General features: G+C 40.3%; 1 protein-coding gene across 1 annotated transcript in view; it reads right to left on the reverse strand.

The window, feature by feature from the left end:
• Nucleotides 1-18,626, reverse strand: part of FHAD1 (forkhead associated phosphopeptide binding domain 1) — a 166,164-nt gene extending 147,538 nt beyond the window's left edge. Inside the window, exons 1-3 of the mRNA XM_074302568.1 lie at nt 18,603-18,626; nt 13,123-13,329; nt 821-1,049 (exon numbers count right to left, since the gene is read on the reverse strand). Coding sequence (XP_074158669.1) covers nt 821-1,049; nt 13,123-13,329; nt 18,603-18,626 — 460 coding nt within the window. The remainder of the gene's footprint in view (nt 1-820; nt 1,050-13,122; nt 13,330-18,602) is intronic.
• Between the last annotated feature and the right edge of the window lie 1,000 nt (nt 18,627-19,626).

The raw sequence follows: 19,626 nt of genomic DNA on the forward strand, positions 1-19,626 counted from the left end.
ACACAGAATGTCAGAACTGGGAGGATCCTTAGAACAGAGAATGCCAGAGCTGGGAGGGCCTTTAGAACTTAGAAGGTCAGAGCTGGGAGAAACCTTAGAATACAGGATGTTAGAACTGCAAGGGCCCTAAGAACCCTGAATATCAGAGCTGAGGGGAATCCTTAAAACAGGGTATATCAGTGCTGGGAGGGACATTAGAACACAGAAGATCAGAACTGGGAGGAAACAGAACACTTGGATGTTAGAACTAGAAGAGATTTTAGAACATAGTTAAGTAGTTTATCAGAAGGCCAGGACAGGAACTTAGCTCCAACATTGTTAGAATCGACTCAGAACACAAAGTATTAGAGTTTGGAGGGAATTCAGAGCCTGAATGTCAGATCTGGGAGAAGTCATGAAACAAGAGTCAGGATTGGGCTCCTTTACAAGATGACAAGTTAAAAATATATATTTAGACCCACATTTGCAGTTTTATCAGTGGAAGGAGGGAAATGGCCAAAAGGAAAACGCAGACTTGCCTCTGTTCAATCATGTGCATTTTTACTGCCTGGGACACCGAGAGGTTGTGTCCACATGTCCACGGTCACACAGCCATTAAAGATGTCAGACACAGACCAGGAAACCAGGACTCTCTGGCTCCGAGGCTGGCTCTCCAATCCAACACAATCCAATCATCACAACCTTGCTACCAAATACCCCCAAATCTTTGTGAAATTTTAAGCTTCATAGTACACAAAGACTTTGGGGTCACCCTGTATATATTAACCCACAAAAATGGCTGTGAATTTCTTCATGTAAACAATAAAGCTTCATCAGATACCTTGTTTAACAGGAGATCTGCCAACAGAATCTGAAGGAATAATTATCCTTCTTCCTCCGGCACTAGTCGGCCTCTTTTCCACAGGCGGACGAGGCTGTGTGCCTTCCATCAGTCCTTGGGACAAGCTTCTGTGAGCACTCACTGGCCGGGTTTGGAGGACGGGGAGCTGTGTGGTGAATGCCGGGTTTGGGTATTGCTCCAACATCCTGGGCCAGGATGTGTACCGCCCCTGTGGGGGAGAAGAGAGGGAGAATTATTACAGAGCTCAGATATGTCCTGAGGTCCCATAGAATATGTCCTATAACAGAAATATGAGATAGCCATAGGGCTCAGTATTTAGAGCACTGGCCTGGAGTCAGGAAGGACTTAGTTCAAAACCAAGCCTTACACACTTACCAGATGGTCTGGATAAGTCTGCCCAGACTCACTCTGCCTATTTCTTCTGTAAAATGGGGATAATAATAGCCTATTTCTCAGGGTTCTTGTGAGATAGTAATGGTAAAGTGCTTAGCACAGTGCCTGGCACATAGTAGGTGCTATATAGTGGCTTATTTCCTAATCTTCCCTCATATCCTTTGTTCTCAAAGAGGACTATAATACCATCACTATGCTAGGATCAAGCCATAGATAGTGTGTCTGACGGTGGGATTTGAACTCAGGGAGATGAGTCTTCCTGCTCTTTCCTACATGACAGCTCTCCAAATACTTGAAGACAACTATCCTTGAACCAGAAGACCTTCATTTTAGTCCCGCTCTGATATTTACTAAGTAAGCCATGTTCTCTGCCTAAGTCTCGGGTTCTATGAAAGAGGGATCATAAAAATTCAGTTCCAGGGGAAACCAGTAACTAGATTACAGAATTGAGAGGGGAGAGGAAAAGAGAGGGAGGGAAGAGAAGTAGGTGATGGGGACAGAGAAAAGAAGAGGGTGGTGGGAGAAGAATGAGATAATGGGGGAGGAGGAGAAGGAAGGAAAAGCATGGAAAGAGGGAAGGAACGTGAAGAAGGGAGAGGAAAAAGGGAGAGGAAGAAGGGAGGGAAGGAGAAGAGAAAGAATTATTATGAGATGATACAGCTTGATCAGCATCCAAACTATCTCTTACTCATTTCCTTTTCTACCTTTTCACTCAGTTTTAGTTCCTTTTAGCAGAGAAGGAGGAGCTGACACTGAAAGGGTCAACTCTAGTAAAACAGCTCTAGTCAAAGCTTAGTAAAGGTCAAAAGTCAAAGCTGGACTAAGGGCTATTGAATATCTTTGAGATTCCTTTCAGGGCTTTCCTTCCCTCCCACCCCACTCTCCCAGCCTCCTTTATCAGCATGTATAGCTGAGAGGGGGTCAGAAGGAGCTATCACCTCAAATTTCTGGTGCTGATGTTGATGTTCTCCTCTGTCAACCCCCCCATAGCTACTTCTACCTCTAGAAAATGCAATGGATTGTGTGCTCCTACAAATATATAGATTGAGTCCATCTGCTCTTCATGTTCCATCTGGAGTTTTGCCTCAAAAGCTGAGTTTGTGGTAGAGGGCAAAAAGAAAGGACAGGTCATGGCAGGGGGAGGCAGCCCTTGTATGGCAGTCAGGAGACCCAGCAGCCCCTGTCCCTGACTCTCCACCAGTTAGCTGTGCAACTTTATCTCCAAGGAGGCCTTTTCAGTTTTCTTTTAAATTAAAGTAAAAGAGTTAGATTAGACCAGGTGTTTTAAAATTGTTTTCTTAAAAGTATTTTATTTTTCCTAATACATATAAAAATAGTTTTCAGCATTTGTTTCTGTGAGATTTTATGTTCCAAAGTTTTTTCTCCCTCCTTCTCTTATCTCTCCCTTACCCAAGATAGCAAGCAATCTGATATAGATTATACATATATGATACTTTTAGACATATTTCCTTGTTGTGAAAGAAAAATTAGAACCAAAGGAAAAAACACGAGAAAGAAAAGGCAAACAAATAACAAACAAAAAAGATGAAAATACTATGCTTTGATTCAATTTCCATAGTTCTGTCTCTGGATGCAGATGGCTTTTTCTATCTCACATCTATTGGAATTTAGATCACGTGTTCTTAACCTGGGGATCCAACTGATAGACTTTAGAAGGTCTATGAAGTTAAATAGGGAAAAATACTGTCCTGACCTCCATTTGGTATGTAGTTCTTTCTTTGATTATTTAAAAACATTGTTCTGAGAAGGGGTCCCTGGGCTTCCCCACACTGCCAAAGTGTGGAGAACACAAAAAACATAAAGGCCCTCTAGGCTAGACTATCTTCCAGTTCCAAAGTTCTATATTCCAAATAATAAACAAGCAAATTAGATAAAATGAAATCATATTTATAATGTGTTTTGGAAAACTTGAAGGTAGATACATGTTATTATTATTGTTCTTGCAGTTCTGATATTCTTTATTCTAAGGACTTTCAAACTCTGATGTTCTATGATTCTATTAACTTTATATAAATGACCAAAAAGACCAAAAGACTTTAAAAAACCATTTCTCCAAGAAACCCTGATTGTCTTTCAAGAGCATAGGCACTTGATTTAGTCAAATGGTTGCATAATTTATGAATTGATGAGAATTAGATGATAGTACAATTAAATTATAAGAGCAGCTTGATGGTAAAATGGATAGAGGACCAAGCCTGCAGTCAAGTCCCTAATTAAAATCTGGCTTTAGACACCTCGTAGCTGTGTGACCCTGGGCAAGTCACTTCACTCTGCCTCAGTTTCCTCTTCTATAAAATGATCTGGAGAAAGAAATGGCAACTATTTCAGGATCTCTGCCAAGAAAACCCCAAATAGGGGTGCAGAGTCACACATGACTAAAAAACAGCTACAAGGAAAAAGACAGGAAATGATGCAAACCAAGAAGGAGAGAGTCAAAATTGCACAAAGGTCTTAATAGACTGCATCTCCTAAGATGAAATTTAACAGGGAAAATATGGCTTTACACTTGGATTTCAAAATTTACTTTACAAGCACAAGACGGTAGGTCAAAGGTACTATGGCTAGCAGTTGGACTGAGCAAGATCTGGAGGTTTTAACAGGTTAAACCTGTTAAACCAACTGTGCGATATGGCAGCCAAAGAGCTGGTATATTCTCAGACTACAAGAAGAGAATATTCGTTTTCAAGAAGAAAGCAAGTGTCTATGTCCTCTGCCCAGCTCAGATCTCATCTAGAACTCCTTAGTGAGTTCTTGGCACTGCAACTGAGGAAGGCCACCGATGAGCCCTTCCAAAGGAGAGCAACCATGCCATAAAAGGGTCTTTTGACTATTTCTCCTTCTCCTCCTTTTCCTCTTCCTCCTCTTCTTCTTCTTCCTCTCTCCTCCTCCTCTTACTCTTGCTGTTGCTAAAAACTAAAGCTGGCTAAAAGTGGGATCACTTCCTTGAGCTGTGATAGGTCCCCTTTGTTGAAGACTTTTACCCAAAAGCTAGATGATTCTCTATCTGTAGTGCTGAAGGGATTCCTTTTCTGATTTGGGTTGGATTACCCCTTCCAACTCTGAAATTTTCTGATTCAGCCTCTCATTTCCAGGCTAGCTCATTATCTCTAATTTATACCATGGCTGATAGCACCAAATGATCATTTTTTTCCCCTACCAGAACAGCTTCAGCTTTTCTGGACTTAGACACCCTGCACATCCCTAACAACTTTCTCCATTTTGCTTTTCAGCTTCCTGATTTTATGTTATCTCCCCCCATTAAATATTTCTGTAAAGTGCTTAGCATAGTACCCAGCACATAGTGGGCACATTCCATTCCAATTAGAATATAAGCTCTCTGAGGGCAGGGACTGTTTCTCTTTTTGCTCGTTGGGCATGCAGTAGGCATTTCATAAATGCCTCTTTACTTGTTGACTAAATTGGTTGTCATGGATTTGTGATTTTATTTACATAACAGTTCCTCTGCCCCCTCTTTTAGTACCCATCCTTTCCTTTAATGGCTTGTGTTTTGTTGGCATTCCATTTATGTTTACCATTTATTTTTAAAAGGGAGGAATATGATTCACATGTTGGTGTAATTGCTATGTTTACGCCAAGAACTTCATAAAGGGAGGTCAGCAGCTCCTAATAAAGCTTGCTCTTCTGTAGCTTCCTTCTTCAAAAGTTCACAAAGCATTAAAAAAACGACAATTACAATTTTACGGCTTGCTTGTTGTGGCAAATATCATTTCTTACACATCCCAGGTCTGAGAGCAAGAAAAATGGAATGTTTTCGCCTCATGCAGTGACAGCTTCTAAGCCCCGAGTCATCAAGGAGAGACTCTATGTCCCCATGGGCTTCTCTCCCTGCCATTCTGATTGCCAGAAGGTTTTTTTTTCCTATCACACAAATGCTTTTAGAAGAAAAAAAATTGTGTTTTCTCCTTTATCCAAATCTGCTTGCAAAGTCCTCTTTCCCACTAGGCCCAGAGAAGTTAAACCTTAAGAAAGCCTAAGAGTTCTGGCTCAAGATTAGGTCAACAAACAGGTCAATGGAAGCTAGATATTTCAAGGCTTCATTTATGAACTCATAAGGAACCCCAAGCTCAGAAAGACCAAGCTTCCTTTGGGGCTACTTTCTCCCAGAGTCATAGTTAAATGGGGAAAAATACTGCCCTGACCTCCATTTGAAATGACCTCCATTTCTTCAACTATTTAAAAATATTGTTCTGAGAAGGGGTCCATGGGCTTCCCCAGACTCCAAAAGTGTGAAGAATATAAAAAACATAAAGACCCTCTAGGTCCTTTGTTCAATAAATGGAAAAGTGTGATTAACCACTCTACTTGTAGAGAAAAAAGATTTAGACAGTATTCAGTCAGATTAGATAAATGATAAGAAGTTAAAAGAAGAGAGTTGGTTTTGTAAGCCTTGATTCAAGCTCATGGACTAATCTGTCCAGATATGACAAGAAAACAAGTATTTAAAGAAAAGAAACTCAAAGAAGAATATTTTGGAAGAGATTGGTACCTCTCAGGGGCATCTTGTGGAAAGAACTATATAATTAACATTTATATTTTTCTAATTCTTGGAGGATATATTAAAAACTGGTGAATTTTATAGAATGGATCAACATAGGTGTATAGTTCTCAACAGCAAAGTGGCAAAAGGGATGAATGAGAAATGAGAAATGGGTTGTATCTCATCCAAGGGGCCATTTTGCACACCTGCCCAAAGATCCTAGCTCTGATGTTTACCACCTTTGGGTAAGCCATTTACCCTCTCAAGGCCTCAGTTTCCACTTCTGAAAAACAAAAAACAAAAACAAATAGAGGAGGGAGATGGGCTAAAGCAGTGGTTTTCAAATGTAGTGAGGAAATACTTAGCAGGTCCCCCATATCTTTTCAAGAGGTCCAGGAGGTCAAAAATATTTTCATAAAAATACCAAGTTATTATTTGTCTATTAAAATATTCTTTTCCACAACTACCTGTGTGAGGCCTGATTTCTCCATATACTTCAACCAAAACAACATATCGCAACAGATTGGATGCAGCCAGAGTAGCTATGAGGATCCAGCTGCCTTCTCTTCTGCCAGACGTTAAGGAGATTTGCAAAAAAATGTGTAAAACAATGCTTTTCTCACTTATATTTTTGTTTGGAAAATAGTTGTTTTTTATTAAAAACTTGTTGTCTGTGTTAACATTTGATGGGATTGTTATTGTTACTTAGAATAACTTTAAAAATCAATACTTTAAAATCCATAAGTTTAAATTTCTAATACTGTAAATATTTATTGATGGATAGCATTCATATACACAAAAACTCTTTAGAGTTTTATCAACAATTTTAAGAGTATAAAGGGGTCCTGGGAAAGCTAAGGGACACCTTAGTGCACAGAGCATTGGACCTGGAGTCAAGAAGACCTCACAAATTCCTGAATTCAAACCCAGCCTCAGACACATTAACTGTGTCTGAGTCACTTTAACTTGTTTGCCTCAGTTTCCTCACTTGAAGAAAGAAATGGCAAATTGGTTCAGTATCTCTGCCAGGAAAATGCCAAATGGAGTCATGATAAGTCAGACACTGTGGTGCAGTGGATAGAGCACCAGCCTTGAATTCAGGAGGACCTGAGTTCAAATCCAGCCTCAGACACTTAACACTTCCTGGCTGTGTGACCCTGGGCAAGGCACTTAATTCCAATTGCTTCAGTGCAAAAAAAAAAAAAAAGAAAGAAAGAAAAAAGAAAGAAAGAAAGAAAAAAATATATGTATATATTCTTGTGCATAGTTGAAATCAAGTGTAGACAGAAATAAAGGTTTCTGAAATTGACCAATTCCCTCCACCCCCCCCAAAAAACCCAACCCTCTGCAACAAAAAAAAGGTTATCAGAGGAAACTAAATTGTTTGGCTTTACTAAGCTAATAATAATTAGAAATATAATGAAGCTACAAAACAAGCCAAGAAATGCATTATGTATTTCAAAGTCAAATAAATGATTATGGGCTCATAACTAATAGCACTGAAGGAAACACAAAAGCCATCTACTTCAACCAGTTTTACAGATAGAAAACTGAAGTCCAGAGGGACTAAGTGACTCAGTTTGAAAGTGATATAAGAAGGATTTGAATCAAGATCCTCAGGCTTTGAATCCAGTGCTTTTTCCATTGAGTCATCTATGTTTGGATAACAAACAGCAGCACTCTGTCCATTTGTGTGGAAACGAGAGCCGTAATCTAAAAAACTGTTGAATGTGCTAAGATTTACTTGTGTGTGTTCTCTAGGCATGTGTTGAGTGGGATGTAGTCTACTGCTTCCTTTCATGAGTCTAATTATTTACTTTCCAAAATTTAAATTGTGACCTTACTGAAATGGTAACTCCAGAACCATAGTGCTTGAAGGAAACCCAAAGATTTGGGTTCATTCAACTCTAGGTTCATTTACATCGGTGACCTTACTGAAAGGGAAACTCCAGAACCAGTAGTGCCACTTGGGCTAAGGGATGGAGAGAATCCCAGAATCCCATTCATTCATCTAATCTTTCCTCTATCTGTTCACTTATCACTTATCATGTGTTATCCATTGGTTGGCAATAAAAAGTGCCCGCCTCAAAGAGCTTACATTCTATTATATTCTCAAAGTAGTAAAACACCTCAAAAGAGAGCTAGTTCAACCCATATTTGAACAAGAATCCTGCCAACAGAAAACTCAATATTTTCCAAAATGATGGTTAAAGCATGAACCACCTAAGGGATATCTGTGTGAGCAACCTCATGAAGGATGGGAAGACATCCAGGGTTGGGCTGGAGCCAGCTCTTGCCCAACCCAGAGCTTATTAGTAAACTTTAGTGTGAGCATTTACACCTGTAATACTAGCAAATGTACAGTCAGGCCTTGATTTGTTGTTCTGCTATTGGTCCAGGCTTACGACTGGCTTTTGACTCTTTTTGCATCTCTAAGGCTTAGCAGAATATCTAGCACCTGTAGATGTTTAACAAATGTTTATTAAGACATTAATGAAGAAATGTTAATATTGCAAATTAAATTTTAAAATGTGTCATATCTTGTGATGGAAAGTGCCATCCACAGAGAGAGAACTATGGAGACTGAATGGGGATCAAAGCATAGTATTTTCAATTTTTTGTTGTTGTTGCTGTTTGCTTGTTTTTTCTTTTCTTGTGTTTTTTCCCTTTTGATCTGATTTTTTTTTGCACAGCATGATGAATATGGAAATATATTTAAAAGAATCGCACACGTTTAACTTTTATCAGATTGCTATCTTGGGGAGCAGGGGATAGGAAAAGAGAGTGGGAAAATTTTGGAACACAAGGTTTTGCAAAGGTGCATATTGAAAACTATCTTTGCATGTATTTGGAGAAATAAATTACTATTTTAAAAGGTGTGTCATATGTACATTGCAGGAGTGCAGGGAGCCAGTTATACATTTACCCAATCACATTCAACATTTCTGCACAAATCAATCATAGGGAGGGACAGCCTTTCAGCTCTAGAGCTATGATTCTTTGAGGGGTGAATGACCTGGATTTTAGTCCTCCCGCAGCTACCTGTGACTTTGGACAAGATCCTCCCTCTCCCTAGCCCTCAGTTTCCCTCTCAGAATAGGTGATCTCTAAGGTCCTTTCCAGCTCTGACGTACTATCATGGTGTGTTCCTAGGAAAGAACCTACCTAAACTACAAAGGGATTTTGTTAATTGAGTGAAACTCTGAGAAATGATCAGAAGAGGGAGCTAAAGCATTATGATGCTTTTCCATTTTTGGGTGGCATTCAGAGGCACAGATTTGTGGCCGAACTTGAGAAAAAGCAAGTCCAGTTTATATAGCAAACGAACCTGAGTTAAGTAACCATTGAGAGAGCCATCAAATACAATTGATTTGTTTTTATGCAGTGTGAGAGAAAAAGGGAAAAGAATTGGCTTTGGAGTAAGAGGATCTGGCAACTTGTATATGGGGTGGTGATGGAGAGAGTGTGAGGATGACACTTAGGCGGTGGGTCTAAATGGGAGGATGGTGATATCTTTGACCTTAATAAGAAAGTTAGCAGGAAAGGGGGATTTTCTAGGGGGAGGAGTTGTGGTGGTGAAGATAATGAGTTCAGTTTTGGATTGGTTGAGTTTACGATATCTGTGACACGTCCAGTCTAAAATATTCATTAGGCAGTTGGAGGCGAGACATTGGAGAGGTCAGGACTGGACAAATAAATCCCAGAATCATCCGCATAGTTGTTCAGTTATATCCTGCTCTTTGTGACCCCATTTGGGTTTCTCTTGACAAAGATAGCAAAATACCAAAGAGTGGTTGGCCATTTCCTTCTCCAACTTTTTTTTTTTTTACAGATGAGGAAACTGAGGCAAATAGGGTTAAGTAACTGGCCCAGGGTCACACAGTCAGTAAGTGTCTGAGGCTAGATTTGAACTCGGGTATTTCAGACTCTAGTGTTCTATCCAATGTGCCACCTAACTTCCCCTTCTGCGCTGAGAATAGAGTTTAAAACCATGGAAACTGAGGAGATCGTTGAGTAGAATAGTGAAATAGGGAGTAGAGAGACAAGCCCATAGTAGGGATGACCTCAATGAAGATCCAGCTCAAGAGACTAAGAAAGAACTGTCTAACCTGTAGGGATGAGAACCAAAGGAGAGAAGTGTCACGAAAACCCAGAGAGAAGAAAGCTCAACAAGAGGGTGATTGATGATGTCAACAAAGTCAAGAGAGAGGAGGATTGATAAAAGTCCATCAGATTTAATGATGCTAACTGGGTCTACAATGAAATATTTTATCTAATCTTAAGCAGGTCTAATTGATTCTAATTGATTCAGCTAGATGGTGCCATAGTGCACATATAACACTGGGCTTTGTAACTGGAAGATTCATCTTCATGAGTTCAATCCAGACTCAGACACTTAGTATATTTTATGTGATTCTGGGGAAGTTGTGTCACCCTATTTGCCTCAGTTTCCTCTTCTGTAAAATGATCTGGAGAAGGAAATGGCAAACGTTCCAGTATCTCTGCCAAGAAAACCCCAAATGGGGTCATGAAGAGTATTCTCAGAAGGTACTCTGAGAGACTTGAAGCAAAAGTCTCTCAGAGTACCTTCTGCCAGTCTTTACAGCTAAGATCCTCACGTTTTACTTTATTGAGAAAACAAAGGCCCTTTACTTTATGAGTTCTCCTGGTCCCCTTTTCTACATCTTACATCATCCCTCATACTCTCCCCTTTTATTTCAGTCTCTAATGAAGAAGTATCCCTTCTTGTTGTCCAGTGAGCTCTCTTTGCAACTGCCCTTTAATTACATCACCTCCTATCTCTTCTATCTCCTCTTCCTTATCTTTTTTTCCCCCCTGGGGTTAAGTGACTTGCCCAGGGTCACTCTTCCTTATTTTCAATCTTTTTTTTTTTTTTTTTTCTTTTCCTGAGGCTGGGGTTAAGTGACTTGCCCAGGGTCACACAGCTAGGAAGTGTTAAGTGTCTGAGACCAGATTTGAACTCGGGTCCTCCTGAATTCAAGGCTGGTGCTCTAGCCACTGCACCACCTAGCTGCCCCTCTTATTTTCAATCTTTATCTACTGTTTCTTCCCTTGCTATCTATAACCAGGTGCATGTCTCCTCAGTCTTTAAAATAATTCTTCTACATCCTACTACCTTGAGAATCTCCCTCTTATCTCAGCCACTCTCTTTGAAAAAGCTGTCCACACCCAGAACTGAGTGTGGACTACAACTAGCATTTTCTCTCTTTCTGTTGTTTGCTTACATTTTATTTTCTTTCTTTTTTCCCCTTCTTGATCCTGTTTTTCTTGGGCAGCAAGATAACTGTATAAATATGTATTCATATATTGGATTTAACATATATTTTAACATATTTAATGTATTGGAATACCTGCCATCTAGGGGAAGGTGGGGTGAAGGAGGGGAAAATTTGGAACAAAAGGTTTTGCCGGGGTCAATGTTGAAAAATTACCCATGCATGTTTTATAAATAAAAAGCTTTAATTAAAAAATAATTTAAAAGGGGGGAAAAAAGAAAGAAAAAGAAAAACCTATCTACAATAACTGCCTCTTCTCCTTCCCTGACTCACCCCTCAGCCATCCAACTTCATGACTCAACTAAAATTGCTCTCTCCAAAGCTGCCAGGGCTTCTTCAATCGCCAGCCTAATCCTCATCTTTCTTGATTTCTCAAAGTCGTTGGCACTGCTGACCCCTTTCTCCTTTTGGATAAGTCTCTCTTCTCCAGGCTTTATCATCGCTTCCTCCTACTTCTGTTATCTAACCGCCCCATTTGTGGGATAATGTACCAATTTCTAACAGTAGGTTTATCTTCTTTTCTTGATTGGTTGATTACGGTATTCTGTAAGATGAGTGGGTGGGTGGGTAAGATTGGACTAAATGGCCTCCAAGATCTTTTCCAGCTCAGAAGCTGGGATATGTGACTGCTTGAGAAACTATAATGCTATTCATGAAAACCTTATCAGGTTTGGAATACTAATGGAAGGAAATATAAAGTCTTTTGCTTTGTGAACAAATTGTCTGGATCAGTAAGAAAGTGGAATCTGTCAGTTAGCCATATTTGACCAGCACACAAGCCCGGGCTTCATCTGCCTTCCAGTTGTCTATCTAGCCATCAAGATCACGCACTCTGCAGTGGATACATACATCCACCACTTCTTCCCTTCTCAGGCCGCAACACCCCCTTTCTACTTCTTTCCCTGGGCTCAATAATCAAACCCGTAGTACCATACTCTCATTGTTCCTGGATAGGGTGTGTCAATCGACAATCTTATAGATCCACTCATCATCCCAAGACTTGGTGACTCCTCCGACACTCTCTTCCTTTTACACTCCTCCCATACAACTGTTGCCTCTTATTATCTCTTAGATATTTTGATTGGCAGCTAGGTGGTACATTGGAAAGAGTGCCTGTCCTGGGAGAAGGAAGACTCAATTAGATTTGTTATATAGTCTTAACCGGGGTCAGTTGGGAGAGCCACAGTGCTAGATTTGGAATCAGGAAAACTCATCTTCATGAGTGCTAATCCAGCCTCAGATACTAGCTTTATGACCCTGGACAAGTCATTCCACTCCTTGTGCCTCAGTTTCCTCATTTGTAAAATGAACTGGAGAAGGAAACAGCCAACTACTCCAGTATCTTGAAAACTAAGAAAACTTCAAATGGGATCACAGAGAATCAGACATGGCTGAAATGACTCAGTTGCGCCACTACATGGAGATTTCAGCTCCTGCTAAGTTTCATTTCACTTCTTGGACTTCTCAACAGTTAAAATGCCTCCAGCTTCAGAAAACAGACTCTTTTTACCCCCATATTCAACCTGGGAACTCCCTTCTGTTCTGCCCCCATCTCTTTTTAATTTCATAACCATAATCAAATCTACTTTGTCATAGTTCCTGGAAGAGTTGTGTAATCAACCTCCCTATGGGTCTTCTCCTCATCCCAGTAACTTTCCTAACCAAAATAATTTGGCCACTGGCCCCCATTCTCCTATATGTGCTGTCTTCTTTTTCCCTCTTTTATTTATTTGTTTGTTTGTTTGTTTTCTTTTTTTTTGCTGAGCCAAATGGGGTTAAGTGACTTGCTCAGGGTCACATAGCTAAGAAGCATTAAGTGTCAAAGACCGAATTTGAACTCAGGTCCTCCTGACTTTAGGGCTGGGGCTCTAACTCCCTCTTTTATTAGAATGCAACCTCATTGAGAACAGACATTTTATTTATTTTTGCGTTTGTATTCTCGACATACTTAGCAAAGTTCTTGGCACATAGTAGGGATGAATACATTCTTTTCATTCACTCACTTATTCATCCATCCATCTATCCATTCATCCTTCCAGTGCAAGGGGAAGAAGGGCTTGAGGAAGGCTTACTGAGGTTAGGAACTCCACGACCAGTTCATAAGTGAGCCCCCTGGATCCAAACCGCAGGACATCCCCTGGTTTCAGTTTCACCGCTACGTTCTGAATGTGGCAGTTGTTGACAAAGGTCCCACTGAGAGAATTGAAATCCTGAAGAATAAAGCTGCCTTCCTCTTCATTGAACTCAATGAGGGCATGGTGGTTGTCAATATCTGGGCTCTGAAAGACAAAAACTAGGTCAGAAAACAAGTAAACCAGTAATGCTGAGGGGAGGTGTGTGTGTGAAGGAGAGGGAACTAGTAACAGAGCTAGCAAAAAACTGGGGAACCAGAAAAAGACGTAATCATAGGAGCATTTGGTCCAGAACTGGCCATGTTCTATTTCTATGGCACCATAGTATCCATCTGTGAAATGGGGATATTATTGGTACTGACTTCACAGAGTGGTTGTGAGATACCAATGGAATCCTTGCATGCAAAGGGCATTACAAACCTAAAAGTGAAACATAAATGTGATTTGGGATTATTAATACATTATAACTTGAAACAATTAAGTAATACAGTGGAGTTCAAATATAGCCCCACACTTCCTAGCAGTATGATACTGGTCAAGTCATTTAACCCTGTTTGCCTCAATTTCCTTATCTGAAAAATAAGCTGGAGAAAGAAATGGTAAACCACTCAGTATCTCTGCCAAGTAAAAACTAAATAGGATAAGGAAGAGTCAGACATGACATAACAATCACCTGGCACAGTTTCAGGCACATATGAGGTGTTTAATAAATGCGGATTGGTTGATTAAATAGGGCCTTCTGTCAACCATAGACTGGAAGGGATCTCAGGAAAGTGAAGTCCAGGGAGCTTAATGACTTGCTCAGTGATTTAAGCCCTGATCTTCTATAGGCTATAGCACACTTTCCATGTGACAAGCTATGTCTGTCTATAAATAAGCACACAGCAGGTGATTAGTGTTTGTTGATTGATCCTTATAAGAAACATTAATGTGGCAGACTAGAATGGGGAATGGGGACAGGAGATGTGGATTCTGGTCTCTGGCTCTGATATTGATTCATTAGGTGAATCTGGACATTTTACTCTCTCTCTTCTCATCTGTTAGAGAAGAGGATTGGGCTAAAATTATTTTCCATTTCTAAATCATGTGATCTAGGGTTTCCTTCTACCCATCCAGGTTCCAAGGTCTTTCCCAAGTCTAACATTTTCAGTCCAAAAATCCTTTTCATCTCCAACATTCTATGTTCTAGGTATCTCTCCGGCTTTGATGATGTTCTATGGCCTAACTCTGCTAACATTCTGTGTTTTGGGGATTCACTTCTGCAAAATTCTGTGTTCTAGCTCTGTTGACATTCTGCGTCCTAGGGGCTTCTTCATCTCTGCTGATATTTTGCATTCTAACTCTGCTAACATTTTGTGTTCTAGGTTTCATCTGTGTTCTAAAGCACCCTGGAATAAGGAAGTCTCCAACTCCCACCTAGATCAGACATTTATATATTTTTATATATATTTATATTTATATATTTATTTATATATTTATATATATATATTTATGTACATTTATTTATTTATATGTATTTATGTATAAATAAATAGATATAGATATTATTAAAGCCTCTTAACCATTTGGAGCTTTGGTTTTTCATTTCTGAAATGGGAATAATCTTCCTGCCCATAGAACACCTCTCGTGGGGTGGCCTTGGGGCTCCGATGAGATCATGTCTGTACCGTGTATTTTGCAAAGCTTCAGGGCTATAAAAATGTCAGCTCTTGTTATCATTAAGGTCCCTTCCCCCTTGGACATTTCTTATTCCAAGCTCCCTTTCCAGCTCCGACATTCTATGCCCCGAGGGCCTCTCCAAATCTAATGTTCTTTGATTCCAAATGGACATCTTGAGCAGGTGCCAGTGAATGAGAGAACAAAGACTATTAACCAGAAAACCAGGAATCACTTTTTGAAAAGAAGGAAAAGCTCACATTCAATTTGAAGCAGCTTGGGAGAGAGAACATCTAGGTGGAACAGTGGATAGATTACTAGTAGTCAGGAGTACCTGAGTTCAAATGTGACCTTAGATACTTTCTAGCAATATAAAATGGTCAAGTCACTTCACTCTGTTTGCCTCAGTTTCCCTATCTGAAAATGAGCCAGAGAAGGAAATGATAGCACACTTCTGTATCTCTGTCAAGAAAACTCTAAATGGGGTCATGAAGTGTCAGACATCACCAAAATGACTGAACAGCAACAGGACAGAGGAGAGCGAATGATTTCTTCAAAGGATATGGATTCTAATTTTGTCTCTGGATGCTTACTATCTAGGGGAATCTTGAGCAGGTCCCTTATTCTCCTGGGCCTTCAAATCCCTCATTATATAACACTGGGGGCTTGGATTGAGTGGCTTCTGAAGCTCTTCCAGCCCTGGATGTGGATCCCATGACTAAACCTTGGAGAGGGCGCGTTGAGTGATGGGTTTCATGGATGTTAGTCTTTCAAAGATGGTGACTTCCACCTGGAACCGATACCCCTAGCTGGCTGTGCTTATATCTTGGCTTTTGCAGTATTTTCATTTGAAGGAGAATGTTTAATGTGTGTAAATAAATAAATAAATAAACTTCCTTTCTTTGGGAAAATGGATGTTTAGCATCCATTCCAGGATGAATAAAAAGAAGTCTTATATCTTGACTTCTCTGTACATTCTCACAATGCTATGGGTTCCTAACCATGGATTTCCCACAGATTTCAGGGGATGCATGAGGGGTTTTTTGCACTAAATAGTATTTTTTCCCAATGTTTTCAACATTCAGTTTTGTAAGATTTTGAATTTCAAATTTTTCTCCCTCCTTCTATTCCTTCCCCCCTTCCTAAAATGGCAGGCAATCTGATATAGGTTATACATATGCAACCATGTTAAATGTATTTCCCACTAGTCATGTTGTGAAAGAAAAATTAGAACAAAAGGGGGAAAAACACAGGGGAAAAAATAAAACAAAGTGAAGATAGTCTGCTTCAATTGCCTTCAGACTCCTAAGTTCTTTCTCTGGATGTGGATGGCATTTTCTGTCATGGGGCTTTTGGAATTGTCTTGGATCATTGTATTGTTGAGAAGAGCTAAAACTATCATAGTTGATCATCAGGGCTTATGAATTTAAAAAATATTTTGATAGCTCTATTTCAATGTAATTGGTTTCTTTTATAATCCTATACATTTGATGCTTTTCAAAACAATTTTCTGAGAAAGGGTGCATGGGCTTCAGCAGATACTGCCAAAGGAAGGTTCCTTGACACAAAAAAAGACTTTCTGTGCTAGGGGAAAGCACTCGGTTTTGGAACAGAGATGTATATTTAGAAACTCCAAATCTGAGTCTTCCATTCTTGGTTTTCAGGATTGTCTCTGGAGGGATGAGAGAGTGGGGCCTTGGGAACCACGACTTCAACATCCTCGGGAACTCCCGGTGTCAAAACTCCCTCCCCCAAACACTAAAACTTTTCTGCCATCAGTCACCCGCCGCCATCCCAGTTAGAATTTATGGAATACTTTTAGTTTTGCAAAATGACTTACATATCTTATCTCATCCAATCTCATTCTCGTTTTAAAGAGTTGCCTGGAAAGTTCTGCCTATTGAATTTATCTGGAAATTGGAAATTATATTTCCTTAGGGTTCCCTTCTACGTAGCATTCATTTTTGCCCATTGGATACCAAAGAGTGAGCACCGGTTTTTGCTTAGCTCAGTCTTGGAAGTATTGGCAACTGCCCAAGGTCAATGGCTGATCGTGCCCCAGCTGGGCCAATCAGTAACTGATGCAGTAAAGAAGATGGATCCCAAGCTTGCTTCTCACTCCCACAGCAATGGGGATTAGCCAGAGAGCTAACCAGAAGACCAACCTCCTTCTCCTTCCTTCTCCCTGCACTAAGATGGTTATAGTTACGCCTATGTTCCTGCCCCTTACGCTTCTGAACTTCCCTTATAGGTAAAAGACACCAGCGATAAAGACTCTTCCTGTGCAGCTCCAGACACAATAAATATATCATAAAAACAAGTTATCATTAGCCACTCTCCTATCAGGACCCCTAGCACTGATTAAACACTTTTCTGGAGGGCATCAGAAATTTCATTTCCTGCAAGTTATGGTTATGTATTTGCTGAAGACACGATATTTTAGCAACAGTAGATGTCCTGCACATCACTACTCTGAAAGGTATTATTTGGTTCTGTCTCTTCTAAAACTGCCAGACCAGTGCTCTGGAATACATGGGAAGGGGCTGGATACAGATAGTGGGATGAGGATGTGTGAATCCTAGGGCCCAGCTCTGTTATTGCCTTGCATTCTGGGTTCTAAAGCCCCCTCCCAGCTCTGGCATCCTGGGTTCTAAGGTACCTCCCAGCTCTGACATCCCATGTTCTAAGAACCCTCCTAGCTCTGACATTCTGGGTTCTAAGTTCCCTCCCAGCTCTGACATCCCATGTTCTAAGGGCCCTCCCAGCTCTGGCATCCTGGGTTCTAAGTTCCCTCCCAGCTTTGACATCCCAAGTTCTAAGGACCCTCCTAGCTCTGACATTCTGGGTTCTAAGGACTCTCCCAACTCTAACATCCTGTGTTCTAAGGTCCCTCCCAGCTCTGACCTCCTGGTTTCTAAGGACTCTCCCAACTCTAACATCCTGTGTTCTAAGGGGCCTCCCAGCTCTGACCTCCTGGGTTCTAAGGGCCATCCCTCTCTTCTGGTGGCCCATCTCCTGACTCCTGATACTTCCATCCCTGCCCCTGCCACCTTTTCATACTTGTGCTGCCTCTACATAGCTGCCACCACACTTGGAGCCTCCATTTCAGTAACTGCCCGTAACAAAGCTGGCTGAGCTAATGTCACAAGGCAAGGCTGGTGATCCCATTTTCCAGGGGGAGCAGGGTTCCAACATTGTTTCTTCCTCAAACTCAATGACTGCAGATGCTTGAAATGGCCCCATAGGCCACTGGGAAAACACCCCGAAGCCCCGTGGGGTAGTTTGCCTTTGTTTCCTGCTTCAAACATGAATTTCTCACTAATGAGAAGATGGAGGATAGTTAGGAGTTCTCAAGAAAAAGAAAGAAGCATTTGTAATCTCATTATAAAAGGCAGCTTCATTTTTAAACATGCTGAATTAGAAATGATTTAAAATGTAAAGTCTGACTGAAAGACACTGAGACTAATTTGGGGTTATCATCAACTCTTCCTGTAGAATCTGTCACCAAGTACTGCCAGTGCCACTTCTGCAATGTCTTTGATATTCAGGGTATTATTATACAGCCAGCTCAAAGGTGTTTCCAAGGGTTGATTGTTAAATTTTCAATATGGGGATTGTCAAATCTTCAATGTGGGCATTTATACGTGGGATATCAGCAAATGTTACAAGTTAGGGCTTGATTGTTTTGTCAATTGTCTAGGCTTAAGAAAGTGACAGGAAAAGGTAATTAATAAAGCTTAAACTATGTTGATCTGTGCATTTACCAGGACATTACTGCTGGTATCCATCCCTTCCTGTCTAGTCCCATGATCATCTATCTCTCTAGTGCAGGTTCTAATTACTCACCTCCAATAGACCTAATTGACTTTCCAATATTTTCTCTCTCCCCTCTAATACATTTCTTATCTTACTGGCAGAAATAATAAATAAAACAAACATTTATTAAGTGCCTACTGTATGCCAGGCACTCTTTGAAGTGAGAAGTATACAAAACCAGTCCTTGACTTCAAGAAACTTACAATCTAATGGTGGAGAAAATATGTAAATAAATCTACAAAACAAAGTATATACATGATAAATGGGAAATAATGAACAGAGGGAAGGCACTAGAATTATTTTTCTTTTAATTTAATTTAATTTTTTTTCTGAGGCAATTGGGGTTAAGTGACTTGCCTAAAACATACAGCTAGGAAGTATTAAGTGTCTGAGGCTGGGTTTGACTTTAAAGTCCTTTTGCTTTTAGGGCCAGCACTTTATTCCCTGCATCATCTAGCTTTAGAATTATTTTTCTTATGCATAGATCTGATCACATCATTCCTCTTCTCAACAACTTTCAATGGGCTCCCTATTATCCCTGATTAACGTTCAAACTGTTTTGCCCGCTATTCAGGTGGTGCAGTGGGTAGAGCACCAGCCCTGAAGTCAGGAGGACCCGAGTTCAAATCACTTCCTGGCTGTGTGACCCTGGACAAGTCACTTAACCTTAATTACCTCAGTCAAAAAAACAAACAAACAAACACGATAATATTTGGAAAGAGCTTAGCATAATGCCTGGCACATAGTGATCACTTAATAATGCTTGCTTCCTTTCTCCTTTCTCCCTTCCTTCTCTCTCTCTTCCTTCCTTTAGTATAGTGACTGGCACCTAGTAAGCACTTGTTGGCTGACTACCTGATAGTAGGAATCTTAGCTCCTTTAGAATATGAGCTCCTTGAAAACTAGCACCATGTTTTACCTTTCTTTGTTCTCCTAGCACTCAACCCAGTACCTGGCACATAATAAATACTT

The sequence above is a fragment of the Sminthopsis crassicaudata genome, chromosome 3 (genome assembly GCF_048593235.1).
Source record: "Sminthopsis crassicaudata isolate SCR6 chromosome 3, ASM4859323v1, whole genome shotgun sequence".
NCBI classification, from domain to species: Eukaryota; Metazoa; Chordata; class Mammalia; order Dasyuromorphia; family Dasyuridae; genus Sminthopsis; species Sminthopsis crassicaudata.